Raw genomic sequence first — 19,864 nt, forward strand, 5'->3', positions numbered from 1 at the left:
TAAATAAAAAAAATGTGTATTTATATATTGCTAAGCTGTTTCTCACATAACAGAAATAAAAGATAATGGGAGGTTGATATTTTTTTAAAGTAAATATTGTCAACAACATACATCAGTATCAGACATTTGAAAATACTTCCACGTGGTTGAAATCAACCAACTTGGTGTCTTTTTTTCAGTTTTACAGGAGCGATGAGGAGAGTATCCTAAACTGACAACATGAATTGAATCAGACTACACAAAATAAAGAATAACAAAGATCGGTGAAGATCTACTATAAATATGACATCATCATGTAAACAACCAAATAAAGATGTAAAAGAGTTACATCAGCTAATACTTTGATTTCATTTGAATGAATTTTATCTTTTGTCATTTTGTTGTTTTTCTTCGGTAAAATGTATAAAAAGTAGCAATAAAACAAACGCAAATATGTACCACGTTTCAAAATACTTGTTGAATGTACCACCTCACAAAGTGATGTTATTTCATATTTCCTGAGCAAAATTAAACGTGTGGTTTCACAGGAAGCTCTGGTTCTTGTTGTTCCTTCATGTTTCTTTGCTGTTGGTGATAAAAGGAGCTAAAAAGTAAGAGGAGCTAAAGAAAAATAAAGTTTGACAGCAAGAAAAAGGAGGTCATTAATTAACTGAACGTGAAAATATCTTGATGTCGGATCTCTGTGCGGCTGAAAAGAGTGACCTCCAGTTTGTCTCCAATGTGCCAAGACGTCAGGTCCAACCACTGCAGGTCAGAGGGAGGATAATGTGGACCAAAATTACCAACCCACATCTGCAAAATACAAAGGTTACAGACTTACAAGCACAGTCATTAAATTATTAAATAACAAAATATTTTATTTATTTATTTATTCATTTATTTATTTTTATCATTTATTTTATTCAAATGGAACTTAAACAACAAGAGAGAGAGAGAAGTCAGTAAAATGCAGCAGCACAGACTGAAAAACGCAGAGACTCACAGTGACAGTTTTTCCAGGCCTGAGTTTGAATGACTGCTCAAATCTATATCCGATGTGTTCTGCGTTGTTGATCTTTACACATAATTCCCAGTCTTCTAGTAGTTGGTCCTGCAGGAAATTAAATGGTTAAAAGAGGAAAGATCAGAGAAAGAGAGAGTGACATGGTGGAGTTTATGTGTGTTTATAAATGATATGAAGACAAGTGAAAAGGATTCTGGGTTAAACAGCAGTTCATCAGTTTGGTTTGGACTATCCCTAGAAATGCCTGGTTAAAGTACTGCTGTAAATACTGTTCACACTAAAAGACAACTCATACAATGTTGATCCACACAAACACCTTTACCTTATTGGATGTGTTTTGCAGACGGATAAATTTGCCAAATGGGTCGACTTCAAAGGCAAATTCTGTGATCGAGCCCTGCTGTGAATTTCAAAAATAATAAAATAATACAAAATAAATACAGTAAAAGGCTCCTACAAGCTTTGACTGATTGAGCAGCCGTTTTGCTGCTCTGGGACAGATGTACTTATATTATGTCTGGCTGAGAGGGAGAAAAAACACACATCATTCAAGACTAATCCAGTGTGAGTGTGTATGTGTGTGTGTGTGTGTGTGTGTGTGTGTGTGTGTGTGTGTGTGTGTGTGTGTGTGTGTGTGTGTGTGTAGCACTTTGTGGTCTGTTCAGAGTCAGAAACAGATATTTATTGTTTCAGATTTGCTGTTATGACCAGTTTGGTTTCCCTTGGTCTCAGACAAATATCACATGTAAAGAAGATTTAAGAAAGTTAGATGAAAATTGGATAAATTCAGAATTATTGCTTTTAATTAAAATAAATGAATAAAGAACCTGAGTCTCCAGCTGTTTCTTTAGGCTCGCAACATCTTTTTCAGCGTTCTCCCTTCTGGTCCTTTCATCATTGAGCTGAAAGGGAAAAGAGAGAAGAGAATGAGAGAAAATGAGACTAATTCATTCAGTACTTTATTTAGTGGTCATAATAATATAATATAATATAATATCCTGGTCTGGAGATAAACTAGTTTTTCATTGGCTGGAGGTGTTTTATTATCTTTTGCTGTGTGGTTTGGTTTATGTTTAACCCCTTTGGTGACTTTGAACACATAAATATTAACAGTAATAATCAGTAAATGACTTTGCTGATGACGTCAACATGTAATTAGAAAACAAGAGTATTGAACCAAACTGAAGAGAATGTCTGAAAGTAAATATTGTCGAGAGGATATTTACAGTTATTTGGTTTCTCAGATTTGCTCTCATGGCTCCTTTGATCATATTGGTCTCAGAAACAGGTCATATGGAGAAAATAAAAAAGATTCATTATCCGTCAGTGTTTATCCTGGGACAGGGGTTTGGGGGACTGGAGCCTAAACCAGCTGTCATTTACACTGCCTGCTCTGGCAATAACTTTGAAAAGATACAAAGAGAAAGAGTTGATTAGACATGCAAGTCCCCTAATTAATAAAGTTAACAATGATCATAGTAATAATGATCACATTAACCTCTTTATTCGTGCTCTTCAGCTGATCCTTCAGGCTCTCCACCTCCCTCTGAGCCTCCTCCGTTCTCTGTGTCTCCTGCAGGAGCAGTCTGTGAGTATCAGCCTGGTCCCCCTTCAGCTGGGAGTAACGAGAGACATGGAGGCAGACTAGATGAGTCTATCTTAGGACCAAATATAATTTAACATGTGACATTTGCAACTAATTCATAGCATTTTGTAAGGAATCCACTGCCACTTTTAAAGATGGTTCAACCACGTAAATAATGGTGTCATCTGCATAGAGGTGCATCTTTTGATTTAATACTTCACCGAGATCATTTGTATTAAAAGAAAATAAAACTGGTCCCAAGATGGACCTTTAGGAACACCTGTATTAACTGTAAGGTTAAGGTGCATAGTTCACCAAAGTAATAGTTAAGTACATTCATAGTGATCAAAGTAAAATAATTCACCTCGTCTGTCTTGTTCTGAACTTCTCTCTCCACCTTTTCTCTCCTGGTCTGTTCATCCTGGAGCTGAGGTAACAACAGCAAGAGATGCAATTGTTTGTCAAGAACCACATTCATCAGAAACAGCAGATATAACGCTCAGGAATTTATTCTATTTTAAAAAACAGATCTGAGGAGAAAGTGATATGAAGCAAAAGGGTGGATAAAAGAAATGAATTCTTGGTAAAGAAAACAAATACAAACCTTCCTGTTCATAGTGTCCAGCTCCCCCTCCAGGGTCTGAACTCTGCTCTGAGCTTCTCTCCTCTTCTGCTGCTCCTCCTGAAATCTCTCCTTTGAAACTGTCTGTAATTTATCCTTAGAAAGAGTAATTTATCACAGTCAAGATTGGAGAGATTGGTTTCTGATTCAGGAACACAACCTGACAAATATCAAGCATTTCTCATAATCAGATTGTTGTGGATTTGGTTTTAAAAGTTAAATTAAGAGCACTCAGAGACTCTTTAGATCCAGTTTAAACCAGTTAAACAAATATTTAACCAAATTATTGTCAATAAGATCGGACTTCATCTACCGTCAGTGATTGTTAAGGAGAATTTATATGTAAAAGGAAACCTTTGAGTTTACAGAGGTGCAATTTTAAGTGATGACTTACCAAAATCGAGGAGGAGCGGGCTGGAACAGCATGACTTCTTTCTGACTGCAAGTAAAGAGAGAGATTAAGGAAGTAATGCTCTTTTAGTAAAAAAAACTGTAATGGTTAACTATTTAAACCAATAGATACTAATTATTGGTGAATGTCTGCAGTAATATTGATATTAAGTAAACTCTCAATGCTCAAATATTTGGTTGCTTTTCATATCCTTGCAGACATATTGCATGTAAATACAAAAGTAATGTATTTACTTTTGGTTACACCTCTAGTCCATTACTTTTGGGTTAACATAAAAAAAGATGTAACTGCTTAGCTTGGGAAAACTTGAAATACAGTCAGTGATTGAATCTTTACATAATAACAGCAACTCCTCGACACTAGAACTACTCTGGAAAAAATAGATACAGCAAAGTTTAAGTAGAAAAATGAACCCTGATGTTGTTGAACTTCAGATCCTCCATCAGAGTCTGCAGGTTGGCCTCCATCACCTGAATCTCTTCCTGGAGCTGCTTAACTTCAGCTTGTTTCTCGTCAAACTGAAAGCAAAGAGAAGATGAGACACATTTTATTATTAATGTATATTTGAATTAATGTGATACAGCATGAGCTCCTTTAGCACATAATCTTTAACTACTAACTGCCAACCAGCAATCCCAATTAGAGAAAAGGGGAACTAAAGCATTGGGAACTATTGGTCGTATTGTTTGAAACTGGAAAAGCATTTGCAGCTTTGGGTCAACGTTGCTTCTTTTCTATAAAAGGACTCAAATCATTATAGTCTCATAACCTCTTAGATCTGTTCTTTACCTGACAGAAACAGGTAGGCTGAAAGAAAAAACTATGGATGAAATTGTACAAAAATAGGAACCTCTTTGATTTGGGTGTCAGATTCTGTCTGTTGAGTCTTCAGCTTCTCTGTCAGCGAGTCCACTTCCATCACTGCTTCCCTCTCAGCTGCCGCCTTCTCCTGCTGTTCCTCATGTCTGCGAAACTGATTTGTATTAAGACTAAAGGTGACTAAACATATTGTATACTGACAGATATGGCAAATGATTAAATGAAGAAATTCAGAAGCATCTGATTTGATTGAACAGAAATATTCACTCTGCTGTACTTTGCTTTCATAAAGTTGTTCAGGGCTGCACAGTTTTGTCAGTTAATGAATTCAAAGTGTTGATGTCTGCATTTGTTCTCACATTACATAACAATAGGAAACCATATTTATAACATATGTGTTATATTTTAAAAATATATTGTTTGCATTGCACTTGCATTGCATTGCTCATGACCACTTACCGGAGAAGCATAGGAATATTGCAGTGGGGTGTTTCGAATTGTTCCCAGCTGTGAAGGAGAGAAGGTAACAAAAAACACGAGTCCAACATTAAAGCATCTGAGTAATGAAACAACACATTACCACACGTCCATCCAACACGTCACATGACGACATGAAGACACGAACCTCTTTAATCTTGTTCTCCAGCTCTGTGTTCAGGTTCTGCAGCTCGTTCTTGTTCCTCTGGTTCTTCTCATACAGCTGCTGCAGCTGATCTTGTTTAGCTCCAACCTGGAAGGACAGAGAGGGTGAAGAGAGGCATGTTCATTTCTTTATATTCGAAACTTCCCGCTTCAAATAGTCAAAAAACATCTGTCTGGTTTTGATCTACCCCATTTGGATGGTTAAAAAGACTTGATTTTGTGATTAACCTGCACAAACTACGGTAAATATACCCCCTGTAAACAAATATCTGAAAATATATGCAGAATCTGCAGGAAACTACAAGAATTTGGCATTGGCATTATTCAGGTTTCTGTCATCTGAGGAGTATAGACCAATTAGGATTGTGTGGGGTTAGATTACATTCAGGTAAATAGTCCGTGTGGAGGGATAAAGAGGCGGAAAGCACCGGCTGAAATTAAATTTTTGAACCCATTGGCTTTTGTCTAATAATTTAGCTTTTTATTGGCTCTGTGGATACAAGTCTTATCCCAGATATCTGTTAGGTGCTGTGCGGATATGCACTGGCCTCAGAACCCCCCGAATTACTGGCTCTTGTCTTCAGAGGCTAAATAGTCATCAGGCTGATGCTGATGGGTTCAGAGATTGCTCTGAATTTGATTGTGTTGATGACAAAGAATACAATGTCAAACTGAAATCAATATACAGTATATATTATAAAAAGAGAAGATGAACCTCGGTCTTCTTGGTCTTCAGCTCCTCCTCCAGGGTCTGGACTTTCCTCTCAGCTTCCTCTCTCCTCTGCTCCTCCTGATTAGTTTCATGCTTCTAAACACAGAGAGAGAGAGAGGAGACATAAACAGACAAAATGTGTATGATTTCATAAGGTGAAGTTAGGGAAGATACTGCACAGTGAAACATGACAAGATTGAAAAATTTGCACATTTAAAATCTAAACACAATAAGAAATTACAGTCATTAATGTCGCTCAAATATTTAACAAAACTTTAATAAATACCAACCCTCCCAACATAAAAACATTGATTACTGTCAAAAATAAACTTCTTTGAATTTCTTCAAGACCACAGTTTTCTTATTAGTTTTTCTCTTTGCAATTCTGTCTCATCTCTATTCTGTTATTTTAATCTCCACTGACATTTGCTTTCACCCTCATCCTTCTGTCTGAATTTTGCCTCTGCTGTCCCATTTTTCTTGATTGCCCCAACATCAATTTTGCAATATCACACTTGAGTAAAACTAGTTTGCTATTTTGTGTAAACTGCGTATACCTGTTATACAAACCAGCTGCTGCTTATTGATCGGCTCCCATGGAGCTTTTATGTGAATGGGTGCAAGTAACCCAATGCACAGATTAATAACTATTGTCATCTGTCGTATGTTTCTACGTCATGTTGTGTGTGCTTTATGTGTTTCATGTTTTTTATATTTGCTGACCTTGAGTCCTGTGTCAGACAGTGTATTTGTATGTGTCTCTGTCTCACTGCACATCTATGTAACATCTCTGTGAGCTGGTTTACTCCCAGTGAACACTGGTTTACCAAAACCAGTCCGTCACAGCTGCTCCCGTCCTGGGCTGCAGGTTAAGGGTTTTTACATGAGGCAGAATTTTGCTTGCTACTTTTTTAGCAATATTACCAGTCAGGATTTACTCACTCTTCAAGCTTTTCATCCATGATAGCATCAGAGAACTACCAACTGGTAATGTTTGCCTCATTAAAAAAACACTGTGATACACGCAGTTAAAAATCCCAGTGATGTTGTACTGTATATGAGCACTCAATTGCTCTCCGTCCTGCTCAGAGTAAACTTTACTTTCCCTGCTGCTGTTCTCTCTCTCCCTTGACTGAATATGTTGTGTTTTTACTCACATGTATGTTCTTCTTTCCCTCGTGTCCCTTCAAAGGCTTAATTTCTTCCTCGGTGACACACCGATCTTCAGCTCTCTTAGTTTCACAGTGATTCTTCTCCTTTTTATCAGTGTCATCCCGGTGGCTTCGCTTGGTCTCTGTGTGAATATAAAGCAGTAGATTTAAAGTATGTATGAAATGTATATGCATTTAATAACATCCCTTCACATGAAAACTCTTAGTGTAAAATAAGTACTGATAATTCAATCACATGATATCTTGATATTAAATGTGCACACTTATATAATAATTTCACATTTTAGAAGCCTTTCAATTAACTTATGACTTACTAAAATGGTTTTGTTTTTGTTTCCACACAAAGAAGAGAACTGCAAAAATAAGCAGGACGCAAACAGCCAGACTAACAGCCAGACCAGTAATGACGGGAACAGAAGAACTGGACTGGACCACAAAGAAATCATCTGAAATGAAAAAAAGGGATGGCATTACATTTTTTTGAAAACTTCAGTTTTTCAATTGACAAGTAAAACAGTGAGAACATCACAAAAAATATTAATTTACCCGAGATGTGGACGTGTGTCTCTCTGGTCTGGTTGATGTGGTTCTGTTGGACTCTGCAGGTGAAGCTGTTGCTGTGTCTCTTGTCCACAGTCACTCTGCTGCTGACAGTATAGAGGTCATCAGGACCTCTGACTGTCTCTGTAGGTCCAGCAGAGAGGACGTGTCCCTCAACGTCCAGCCACAACACCTCAGGCTCTGGATACCAGCCTGCAGACTCACACTGCAGAACCAGTCCTCCCTTATCTCTGTCGATCCCCGATAAACTGATGACCGGTGAGGAGACGGCATCTGATGATGAGCAGAAAGAAACACTAAAGGCCATGTTAAGATGGGAACAGCCCAGCTAAGAAATGTCTTTTATTTGCATTTAAAAAAAACTGCATTCATATGATAACAGTCTGAGAATGGCCCTCGTGTACACAAATCTGCCAAAAATAACAAAAAACACTGTAGTTTTCATGAAGGGGCAGTAATTGGCAGTGCAATTTTTGTAATGCCATTGAGACTCGTGTACTGAATAGGTGCTTCAAAGTTCATGATATCTGAGTGATTTTGAATTGATTCTGAATGATACTATCAGTTGAATCTAGAGTCAGAGGGGGGAATCAAGACAAATCAAAATCTTTTATCAGATTTTGAAATGAAACAGTTGTGATAAAGCTCAGGATGCATCCATAAGGGCTTTCTAATAATTTATATTAATTAGGTTTTAGGTTTTAATTCTTGTAAAAGGCGTTTGAGTGCAGCACAAGAAAACTGGTGATGGTCCGGGTGTTAATGAGGCATTCACAGCACAGCATTAAAGCACGCGGCCTATGTCTAATTTTGGAGATGCATATTTATTGTCAGCGGCTGCGAGATGCTTGAACCGGCTGCAACTCACAGCCAGCTGTGGGCAATTAACAAAACTGATGCTTTCTGGAAAATGTTGTACTCTGCAGTTTTCATTGTGACCTAATCTGTGTTGAAGAAATTGAGCCCAGCTGCCAAACTTTGAGAGCTTATTACTGCCAGTATATAATTAGTTCAGATTCTTTTGTGGACATGGTGCTAAAACGGGGCAGACTGCAGTGCTGCACAAATCATAGTGCGATACAATCCATTCTTCATGGATCCGGCCATGTGAGTCCACTCACCAACAACAAGCTCAACAAAGCAGTATTTTTCCCTGTCAGGAATGTAGCATTGGTATTTTCCAGCGTCAGAAGGTTTCACTTTGGAGAGCTTCAGTGAAATGTTTCCTCTCTTCAGTTCATCAGTGAACACTGACGTCCGTCCTTGGTACGATGGATGTTTAGCATGAACGAAGTCCTGACCGGCACGCCACACAAAAACAAACTCAGGGTCCAGGTCAGGTCTCGTCCACTCCAACGTCATGGCTGCAACGTCCGCCGCAGGTTCCAGGTGACATGGTAAAATGACGTCATCACCAACTCTCACCACTATTGGCTGAGACGGACCAATAAGCACAAACTGACCTGCAAAAAAAAAGACACGGAAAGCAGACAATGAGCAACAAAATAAGAAATAATACCCAAAAATTAGCAAAGAAAGAAAATTGGTTAGAAGTAACAAGAAAGGTACCTGAAAATTATTTTCAAAAAAATCAAATAAATACAAAAATTACCTGGGGAATAATGCTTAAAAATAATAATTTGCAACATAATTTTAAATATTTGATTATTATCACTATAGTTTTTCACTAGCTTGTTTTCTTTTTACCCCAAGACATTTTTCCCCAAATTTTTAAAAAAAATATTTTTTCTCAGTTGAAAACTAATTTATATTTGCAGGACATTTCGTGGCAAGTTCCTCATTCATTTTTCCCATATTTTCAAAAGAACGCAAACCAAATTCATTCAGGAATTAAAGATATAACTACTTGTGAAATGTGCCTAAACAGACATATACGCTATTTATATGGTTTACAGTTTTGTCTCACTGTGACCATTAGACTTTATTTGTGTGAGTTACCTCTACAGGAGTGTGTCAGGAGATGGAAAACCAAAATACTGAGGACTCTGAGCGAAGACTGGAGGGACAGTCCATTCATCTGGGGACACATCTTAAAGATCTGAAAATAGACTAGTGATACATTATATGGAAAAAAATGTATTGAAAACTGTGTTTAGCCAGTGCAGTCAAAATAAAGTAATTTCTGGAAAAGTTTTGTGGTTTATCTCACTTAAACTTTATATTGTTTGTCACTTCACCTGTGTAAACAGCTTGACTGGCAGTGTGCTTCATTACTGCTGATGTGATGTCAAAACTGCAACATGTCTGATTAATGCACCTTTCACTTTTGGCAACAGAGTTCATATTTAAAATCTTTTCATGGTGCAAATTAAACGGAGTTATATTTTAAATTTTGTTGCTAACATTGCAAAGACTTGATGGATTTTTAAAGATGTCCTCACAAACTTGTTAAAGTGTTTAAACTTATCAAAGTTGTTTTTATGATACAAAGTCCAATGACTCCTATTACAATGATAAAATACACGGGTTCAAACTGACAAGCTTCCGTTCAAATAAGTTAAAACAAATAAACGTAAAATTAAAGGCCGATTGAACTTGAATAACTATATAACAGTTTCTCAACATTTGAAAATACCTTTCATTGGTGATTTGAACTTTTTGCACAGATTTAAAAAATAGACTTCATACCTCTTGAGTATTACCACAGAGCCCAAAATTCAAAATGCAGACCTACTTTTATTCTTGGATATGTGATACTGTTTTTAGAAGTTTATAGAAGTCAGTTCTAACATGTAAAAAAGTAAAAAATAAATTCAGAAGACGACGTACCTGCTACACTGAGTACCAGATCCTAAGACTGCACAGCCAAAGTCTGTAAATCATTAACAGGCTGTTGACCTTAAGTCACTCAGCTGAGTGCTGCATTATATTTAGTTTGAATTTAGATTATAACAGGTCATGTATTTGAGCACAGCCATTAAGAATTGTAACATGTTTTAAGCAACAAATCATTAACAAAACCAAATTATAAAGAAAGTGTTCAGGTTTTGCAGGAAAAAAAGACTTAATAGTTCACTTTAATGAACTGTGTGCATAGAAATTTAAATGTCAGATTTTAAATGACTATGGGTTAAATTTAAGGCTACAGCTAACAATAAATAAATTAAACTTAAGTAAGTTAAGCTTAACAGTCTGGTGATACAGTTTCTCTTGGACTATCTATGTGAACCTTTGAGCTGGTTGCCAGTTAACTGATTGCTGGCAGAAAATATTACAGCTGCAATCAAAACCATCAGGATCAATAAAAATATTTCTCTGTTCATAGGTAATGTAGGAAAAGTGAAGCAGTAGTTGTGAGATCTGCTATTTCACTGCAGGAAGCAGAACAGGACTAACAGGACAGGTCCCTGCCATTCTGGTTTACCTGATTCATTTATTACCCTTACCAACATGTTCATGTGAAGCTATACAGCAGAGTTTCAGGAGCAGGACCACGCCTCTACCGCACCTCTACCGCGCCTCTTCCGGCTTAAATATCCTCCTAACCCGATCTCCCCCTTTCGTTCTCGTTATTCTGCACGAGCGCGTACCGACACACCACGTACCGTTTCGCTCTCGGTCGGCTGCGGTTCGCTCACTCGCCCCTATTATGGATCCTGTCTCTCTGTCCCCGTCGGATGACGACCTGTTCGGTCGGAGTCGTGACGATGGCCCTCACCGTCTCCACCTGGCCGTGCAGGCGTCCTCAGGGTCCGACGCCGACAACTTCTCTGTCGCGTCCGTGCCGGAGACGCCGACCTCGGCAGTGCAACCGGCCGCCGGCCCCTCGGTTCCCTCCATGGTCCATGTTCCACCTGGCTCCTCTCTGCTCACCATCCATGTACGGCTCTGCGTCTCCTGGTCCGCCACCCTCAGCGGAAAGAAGAGGACGCGGTCGCCCCCGTGCAGCCCTGCGCCGCCGCGGTTCTCCTACTCCGTCGCCGCGGAGGACGGTGGCGGCCTCCCGCCGTTGTCTCGACTCTACCGGCTCGGCGGCTCGCCGTCGAGCGATGTGCGCTGGAGCGCGGCGTCACCACGCTCCGGCGAGGTCTCCCGTTTGCCGGCCGCCTTTGCAGACCGGGGAATACCGTTTCGCACAACTGACAACAAGCTTTTCGACATCGTGACACCTGAGTGCCGCTCTGTCAACATCGGCGCTCTTCCGGATGACGTCATTGCGGCGGCTCCGGTCGTGCGCCATGACGTCAACACCTCAGTTAAAGGGCCGGTTCGTCTTCAACCACTTCCGGCGGCCTGTGCTGAATAGGAAGCGGGGACATGCTGCCTCTGGCGAGTCAAGTCAAGTCAGTTTTATTCGTTGAGCCCATTGTCACAAAACATGGTTCGCCTCAGTGGGCTGTACAGTTTACGACATCCCTCTGCCCTCAGACCCTCACATCACCCAAGGAAAAACTCCCAAAAAACAAAGAAAAACAAAAAAAAGTCGCTTCACCTCGGTCTCACTTCGCGGAGGTCAGGTTTGCCTGAGGCGTGATGTGTCGTGGCGCCCTCCCTCTCCCGCCAGCTCACCTGACCTGGGATTCTCGACGCTGTGTTGCCTGTGTAACATAGTTAAAAAGGTTCAGGATAAAATAATTGGTTAAATCCTGCTAAATGGGACGACAGCGCCATCTGCTGTTTTTATCGGTACCTGCAGTCTTAGTTAGCGAAGGATTATGGGTAATTCCCAGAACAATGGAGGAACTCCGTAGAGGTAACGTGTTTGTGAATGTCTGTGGACAAAATGATATTAACTGACCTTTAAAAAGCACTGAAAACCTTAACTGGCTGTATTTTGTTTGTTATTAATTGTTTAAGGTTCATTTCGCTATGTTTTTGAGTTGGCTGTGGGTTTTCGGGTGTTTTATTGTCGGTAAAGGAAGAATTATTATCCCTGCGCATTGCTAGCTGAAACGGTACGTTAGCTGTTTTTCCAGAGAGCACATGTGCTGTGTCCACAGTTGACGGTGATTTGCTCTGTGTCCATGTTTTGACTGCAGACTGCAGAGAAAGAAAATAAACCTGAACTGTGACAACCCAGATCAGCTCCGTGACATTTATTCAAAAGAGGACACACCACGCAGAGGTCACACCTGCACCCTTGACTGTTCTCCCTCCTCAATTTGAGCAGCCCGCTCATGTTGGACCGCCTGGCACCGGGATGCCAGCGCCACTTCCTGCTCTTCCTGGCCATCCACAGCAGCTCTGTCCCCTTGGGGCACCTGGCACCAGGCTGCCGGTGCCCTCTACTGCTCAACCTCAGCAACTGCAGCATTTGTTTCTTGATGGAATTTCTGGCACCGGGGTATCGGCGCCCTCGGCCGTGTATGCTCGACAATCGTACCACTTACAAAAGCCGGTTCTCTCTTCTTGGGGCGTCTGGTACCGGGCAGCCAGTGCCTTCTACAGCTTACATCGACGCCTGCAGCAGTTCGCTTTTGCTGGGGAGACTGGCGTTGGGATGCCATTGCCCCGGCCGTACACGCTCGGCAACCGCACCACTTCGCTCTCGCTGGGGCTTCTGGCACTAGCATGCCGCTGCCCACAGTTGTACGTCCACAGTGACTTCGACAGTTCGCTCCCGTTGGGGCATCTGGCACCGAGATGTCGGGGCCCCCAGATGTACGACATCGGCTACTGCACCTGTTCACTCTCCTTGGGGCTTTGGCACCGGGCTGCCAGCGCCCTCTAATGCCTACCCTCAAAGCCTGCATCCGCATTGTTCCTCAGGGGAGGGCTTTCCTTTCTCACCTGTTGCCTGTCGCTTCTTCCGTCCCGTCGCTCATGACCTCTCCTTCTTTTGTGACGATCACCTGTCTCATCCTCAGGACATCAACCTTTTTGATGACGTGGCTCCGTCTGCCGGTTTTGGGGGTTTTTAACGATGGAAGATGGTTCGTAAGGCAAATGGCCCCAAGAGTTGGAAGGAGACTGCCAGGTCACTTTATCTGCTCTCTTTGAGATCTACCCCATCATCGTCGCCACCATGTTATGGGGCCGTGAATGGAGTCGCCTATCTGTCCTCATCTACTCAGACAATCTCGCAGTAGTTTGACATCATAAAGAAGTTCAGAAGCTTGGCTGTTCATGTAGACTCACACCCGACTCCGGTTCCTCCATATTCGACCTTGCCTTTCAACATCTAAACCCAGCTTTCATGCCCCTGATCTGGAATCTCAGAACACCATCATCAATAGCCTGTCCCCTGCAACTTTCACGACATGCATAACATCACTTTTCCTTCGTTTGATCTCATCACCTTAACCTGCTTCATCACCCACGGCCATTCTGTCTTGGGAAATTAAAACCCAGACAATCAAAGTCTACCTCAGCGGCATTTCGTTCATCTCTAAACTCCTAACCGGTAGTCATGGCCAGCTCATGGTCATCCCCCAGATCACCTCACTGCTGTGAGGCCTCTCACGCTAAGAACCAGCCCAAAATCCTCGTAGACTCCCATTAACCACGGATCTGCTGTCATGCTGTATCCACACCATCCGCTCCAGATACAGCATACCTCACGTCAACCAAACTCTAGAGGCAATGTTCATTCTCGCCTTCTTCCGTTTCCTCAGATGCTCAGAATTCACTGCTTAGACCCTTCGATATGATCCATGTCGGCACGCCTGCCTCTCAGACCTTTTTTCTCTAACGACACCATAGTTATTCTTAAAAAGAACCAAAACCAACTAATCTAGCCAACCCACTCCCATCTTCTACTTTAACATTCAATCAGTTCTAAACCCCTTCCTTATACTCTCCAACTACTTACATTTTCGGAAATCACAAAGCAAATCCCAAGATGACCCTCTGTTTGCATCTGAATCCGGCCAGGTGGTTACCGGCTTCTGGTTCCACCAACACTTCCGTCAGGTCCCGTCATTGTCAGGCATCTCTCCCATGAATTACTCCGGACATCCTTTCAGAATCGGAGGCGCCACCTCAGCTTCCCGCAGCGGTATACAGGAACACTTTATTCAGATCATGGGCAGATGGTCCTCCCAAGCTTATCGCCGTTACGTCCGTTCCGACCTAAGAGATCTCAAACCGGCTTTTTCCTCTCTCATATAATGCACGCTTTTGGGGGTCTGTCGTGCCCGGGAGCCACGGCGGATTCCCACCGAAGCTTCCCCACACCGCACTCAATAATTCAACATCAATGTTTATACCAAATCTACATTCACGTCAATAAATTGTTAAAATTAATTTCGATTGAGGTGTGGTCCTTGCTAGTGAAAAGCATGGTGGGTCTTGTAATTGTGATTTTACAGATAACACATATGTGTGTATGAATGTATGTACTGTATGCCTGTGTTTATATGTATGTATGTGTATGTATATGCATTTTCTACAAATTATGTTATACCCTGTTTTCTTATATTGTATAGAATTTTAAAGCACCTTGTAACTCTGGTTTAGAAAAGTGCTATAATGATAGTAATAATAACAATTATTATTATTATTATCATTATTATTATTATTATAAAAGTAATATGGCTTTTGTTTATCTCATTGTACAGCACAGAGAAGACAAAGTTGAACAGATAAATGAAAAGATTTGACTACTATGCACTTTTAAAAATGTATATTAAATGGTATCTATATTTAGAAAAAACACAACACAGTGAACTTGGACACAGTTATACAATAGTGCAATGAAGCAGAGTGTAAAGACGGCTGGAGTAAGTATGTGATGATTTGATGTAACAGGTTGCTTTACATCATTTACGTGAGATTGATGGATATGAAAACATATTATATACAATGTATACAGCAAGTCTTATGATAGTGATGATGTTCTCATGTTGAAGAACAGCATATAGGATAAATTATTTACAGGACAAGCAGATGCTAAGTGTTAGAGTTATTGATGCTGTAATCAAAAGCAATTTACAGAGCATTCAACCAAGTGGGGACAACAACGAAAAGTGCAAGAGTCATGCAAGTACTTCAAGTATGCTGAGCATGGGCTGCCCAAAGCTCACCATTAGCGCTCACCTGGTTGGTCACCTGGTAGAGTGGACAGCCCATGTACAAACGCTGTGTCCTTGCTGCAGCGGCTGCAGATCTGATTTTAACCCCAGCCCTTTGCTGCATGTCATCCCCCCGTCTCTCTCTGCGTTTCATACTATATCTGTTTTATTGAATAAAAAGCAAAAAGCGCCTAAAAAATATTTAAATATAAAGACAAGACAAAGGAAGGTTTTGTTGAGGAACAAACTAAACAGGAAGAGGAAGCTCTCGCCTTCACAGCAGTATTTTTGTCGATACTCAAGTCAGTCTGCAGCGAGACGCCATGGAGGCCACAGCGCTCTGCTTCCCACTGTGTGAGTACTGAACAAGTTTTATTATTTTATTTCTTTTAGTTTAACATCCTGTACATCAAACCATCTTTGTCTTAAATTCAACTTTGCATTCATGTTTCTCCAGTGATGCTCAAATTCACGCTGCTGAACAGTTATACTGAGAAAAGTGGTGAGTAACAAATCAAAAGTCTTAAATATGCTCTAATATTTGCATTATTCACTCCATCTAAAGTACTCTTAAACCAGACTTGTCTCTTTAATGTAATTTAATGTTCCTACACTTTTGTTTGATGTTATATTTTCTGAAAGGTTCAGTTCAGTTAATCAATATCGCAAGCAAACATTTGAATACAGCTTGCAGAAAGTTTTTAGACAAGTTTCTTTTGGGACACTAAGTTTAATTTCTGCTTTCAGATGCAACGTTTCTCCGCATCACTCCAGACAGACTGCAACACTTTAAATTTGACTCAGTGGCTTTTCACTGCGTGGAGCCCGATGGCTTGACTAAATTGAGAGTAATCAGAAATAATACGGAAATTGATCCAGGATGTCAGATTCAGAGGACGTCGACAGGGTCCTCCTGCACCATTAGGAGAGTCTATCCAGCAGACAGTGGACAGTACTGGTGTGAGACTGAACAAGGAGACAAAAGCAACAGTGTCTATGTCACTGTAACCGGTACGTTTATGGTCATTTTTAAGTCTGTACATCAAGTTCAAAATATTCTGATTTGGACTTTTTAAACTAATTTGCATTTTTTTCCCCTGTATAGTTTTGCAGAATAATGGAAAACATAAAAAGAAAATTGAAACAGTCTGTTTTGTCCTCTTCTATGATGTCTTTAAACATAAAATTACTGCTTAATATGGTGCAGATATTGGTGTAGATATGGGCTCTTATTTTGTGAGTCTGAGAGGCCCTTACACTCTGCTTGAAGCATACTCAACCTGTAAAATATCATTAATGATTAATTCTGGTGCCAGATTTAGTTGTTGTATCAGAAGGTTGACCTATCTGTCACAGTGTAAAAATATTGCTTAATTGATTTTGATTCATTTTCTATTGTAAGTCCAGGTTTGTAACTGAAGTATGTGGCTTACATTTCATGTTACATGTCGTCCAGCTGGTTCAGTGATCCTGGAGAGTCCGGTCCTCCCTGTGAGCGACGGAAAAGCTGTGACGCTGCGCTGCAGAAGTAAGGCGACTTCCACCAACACCTTGGCCGTTTTCTATAAAAATGGCCATCTTGTGAAGAGCTTTCCTTCAGGAGAGATGACCATCCACAGTGTTTCCAAATCTCATGAAGGACTCTACAAGTGCAACATCTCAGGTGTTGGAGAGTCAACGGAGAGCCGGCTGGCTGTCAGAGGTGAGACACAACAGTGTCAGAAAGCATCCAAAAATCCAGTTATTTGACAATAACAATTATATTTTATAAAAATATGTGTCTGCCAGTATCCTGAAAACTGCTACCATCTGCTGTTTTAATAATCTCGTGACAGTTTGCTGTTGCATTTGCGATGCTTTTCTTTGCCTAAATTTTGTTTGTTTTTCACAAGTATTCAAACCTTTGAACTGTGAGCAAATTTGTGTGATCACTTTCAATAATACCTAAAAAAAATGTTCTCATTTGCTGCTTATTGCCTTCTACTCATGTTTTTGAAAGAAATTAAGCCATATTTTTTCACTTTCTAAAGGGTTAATATTTATGTTTTGCATTTCTATGGAAAAATAAATTTTGATGCATAGTGTCATTTGTAATGTTGCAGCACGTACCGTTTCTGTCACCCCTCAAAAACCTCATGAAGACCCCCACTCTGGCGACTCCAACGGCCGTCATGTCTCCATCCTGCTGTGGATCGCTGTCACCATTTTAATCACGGCTCTGCTGCTGGTGGGGCTCCTTAATATAAGGAAACACAGAGGTAAAGAAAAGTTGCTTCCTCTAATATATTGTATGTAAATAAGATCAAATTAAGAATAAAATACATGATATAAAGTAACTATAATTAAAATAATAAAACAAAATATAAAATAAAAAATAAAATAAAATATAAAAAACCTCACACTTGGTTTTGGGTCCAATCATTTCTATACTTGAATCTGATAAAAGGAGCATTACAGTCATACAAGCAGAAAAATAGCTGAGCTGTCTGATTAAAATCTCCCAGTTTTACACACTTCTGGGCTCCAATTTACCTCTGCAGGTATCATTTTTGTATTTTGGCTAATAATCTGATGATGGGGAAAAGCTCATAGATGTTTACTAACCAAGAAAACTGTGATATTGTCCATTTTCTTTTGTATTTGCTTTCACACAGATAACGTTGTACTTATTGGTATAATTTGTAATTGTGAATAGTATTTTGTCCAAAGCTCATGGAAGTATACATGTTGTTAAAGAATATTCTATATTTTTTTTTTTTAGTCAAACTTTTAGTGGTTTTATTTTCTTTTTCTGTATCTCTGTTGATGCCAGTCTTTTTGTGTTTCTATCCATCAGTTTCCAAGAAACCAACAGCAACAACAAGCTCAGGTGAGGAAAATCAAAAAGGTGAGAGCAGCGTCATTATTGGAATTTGTTATATTACTTCAAAATACATTGCTTTGTGTCACTTGAATTTCATTGTTTCAACTTCAAAATATTGCATTTTTTTAAACTGACTTTTTTGAAAATATGTTGCCTTTTTTATTAAAAAAAAAAAAAAAAATATATATATATATATATATATATATATATATATATATATATATATATATATATATATATATATATATATATATATAAATATAGTGTAAATATCATGCTTATGTGTGTTTCAGCCTGTGGGGAGGACAGTGAGGACGACTCAGACAGTGTGACGTATACAGTCGTCTTCACAAAACCAAGAGAGGACAAAGGTTTACTTCACTTTATTTACCTTAAATAAATTAAAAAACAAACAAACATAATTCGTGGGGGAAAACAAAAGAGTGTACTGGATAACTTAGGTCTTCATTATTAAGAAGATGTCCCCCGTCCTTTGAGAGATAAACATTAATATCTTTTATAAGGTTAACCACTGAGAAAATGTAAATAAGCGTTCTTGTGTTTTTGTCTCTGAAAGTGTCAGTTGAGCTGCTGGTTGAGACGTGTTGAACCGCAGGGCTGATGTGTGGATTATTTTTACATCCTCTTAACGTGTTACACGTCCTTTTGTTTTAGACGCTGCAGGCGCTGCTGATAATTTGAGCCTTGGGTCAAACCACAGCAGAAAACCACCGAGTGGAGACGGTGAGCAGCTCCGACCCCTTCAGCCTGACAGTTTTAATATTTTAATATCAGGCTCAGTGACTCACTGATGTTTGTCTCTCTCAGATGAAAATAAACCCTCACTTCGACCTGTTCACTCTGCTCTGAACGTAGCTCAGACTCCAAATGCTCCCGAAAAGGTTCGTATGGTGTTCAAATGTATTGGACAATATTGCTCTTTTTTTTTTTAAAAAATGTGCCCACACACTGAAATATATATATATATATATATATATATATATATATATATATATATATATATATATATATATATATTTTTATTTTTTATTTTATTTTATTTATTTTTTTTCAAAAAGACTATTTGCTAAAAAGTACTTCAACTATCTTCTTGAAATTTTAAGGATTTTTTTTCAAGGTATTACAACTTTCCTTTTCATCGTTTAAATTGTTTGTTTCAGCCTGTGGGGAGGACAGTGACGACTCAGACAGTGTGACGTATACAGTCGTCGTGACGAAACCAAGAGAGGACAAAGGTTTACTTCATTTTACTTTTTTAAATAACATAATTACAGAAACATAAAAAAGACGGTACTGGATGACTCAGGTCTTCTGAGAACATGTACACCGCGTACTGAAAATCTAAATATTAATGAGTTCTTGCGTTTTTGTCTCTCGTGCTGAAAGTGTCAGAGACCTTGAATCCCACAGCAGAGCAGGGACTTCTCTACACACCTGTCAACAAGGTAAGATTAGCCAATCATCAAACTGCATATTTAA

General features: G+C 39.6%; 2 protein-coding genes and 1 long non-coding RNA gene across 4 annotated transcripts in view; 2 read left to right on the top strand and 1 right to left on the bottom strand.

The window, feature by feature from the left end:
* LOC121937886 (uncharacterized) lies at nt 1–17,075 on the bottom strand. 2 transcript variants are annotated; one of them, XM_088073409.1, is made up of 19 exons: nt 16,935–17,075; nt 9,488–9,587; nt 8,650–8,991; nt 7,514–7,801; nt 7,282–7,413; nt 6,953–7,089; nt 5,799–5,891; nt 5,067–5,171; nt 4,901–4,948; nt 4,473–4,595; nt 4,036–4,140; nt 3,605–3,649; nt 3,193–3,306; nt 2,953–3,015; nt 2,502–2,618; nt 1,831–1,905; nt 1,326–1,400; nt 983–1,090; nt 1–792 (listed from the first exon to the last, which is right to left on the bottom strand). In XM_088073409.1, the coding sequence occupies exons 2-19, from the start codon at nt 9,576–9,578 to the stop codon at nt 646–648; spliced, it is 2,208 nt and encodes a 735-aa protein (XP_087929535.1). In that variant the 5' UTR covers nt 9,579–9,587; nt 16,935–17,075; the 3' UTR covers nt 1–645. The 2 variants fall into 2 exon arrangements, with proteins under 2 accessions (XP_087929535.1, XP_087929534.1); XM_088073408.1 differs by having other exon boundaries at nt 1,326–1,403.
* Nucleotides 15,760–19,864, top strand: part of LOC121962104 (uncharacterized) — a 24,421-nt gene continuing 20,316 nt past the window's right edge. Inside the window, exons 1-9 of the mRNA XM_088074041.1 lie at nt 15,760–15,855; nt 15,959–16,003; nt 16,249–16,512; nt 16,958–17,203; nt 17,604–17,759; nt 18,338–18,388; nt 18,658–18,735; nt 19,040–19,108; nt 19,193–19,285. Coding sequence (XP_087930167.1) covers nt 15,825–15,855; nt 15,959–16,003; nt 16,249–16,512; nt 16,958–17,203; nt 17,604–17,759; nt 18,338–18,388; nt 18,658–18,735; nt 19,040–19,108; nt 19,193–19,285 — 1,033 coding nt within the window. The 5' untranslated portion in view covers nt 15,760–15,824. The remainder of the gene's footprint in view (nt 15,856–15,958; nt 16,004–16,248; nt 16,513–16,957; nt 17,204–17,603; nt 17,760–18,337; nt 18,389–18,657; nt 18,736–19,039; nt 19,109–19,192; nt 19,286–19,864) is intronic.
* Nucleotides 19,544–19,864, top strand: part of LOC148185775 (uncharacterized) — a 2,034-nt gene continuing 1,713 nt past the window's right edge. Inside the window, exons 1-2 of the long non-coding RNA XR_015775687.1 lie at nt 19,544–19,620; nt 19,772–19,830. This is a non-coding gene — a long non-coding RNA (uncharacterized LOC148185775). The remainder of the gene's footprint in view (nt 19,621–19,771; nt 19,831–19,864) is intronic.

This window comes from Plectropomus leopardus, chromosome 23, assembly GCF_026936395.1.
Source record: "Plectropomus leopardus strain MGB_pleo_1.0 chromosome 23, ASM2693639v1, whole genome shotgun sequence".
NCBI lineage: Eukaryota > Metazoa > Chordata > Actinopteri > Perciformes > Serranidae > Plectropomus > Plectropomus leopardus.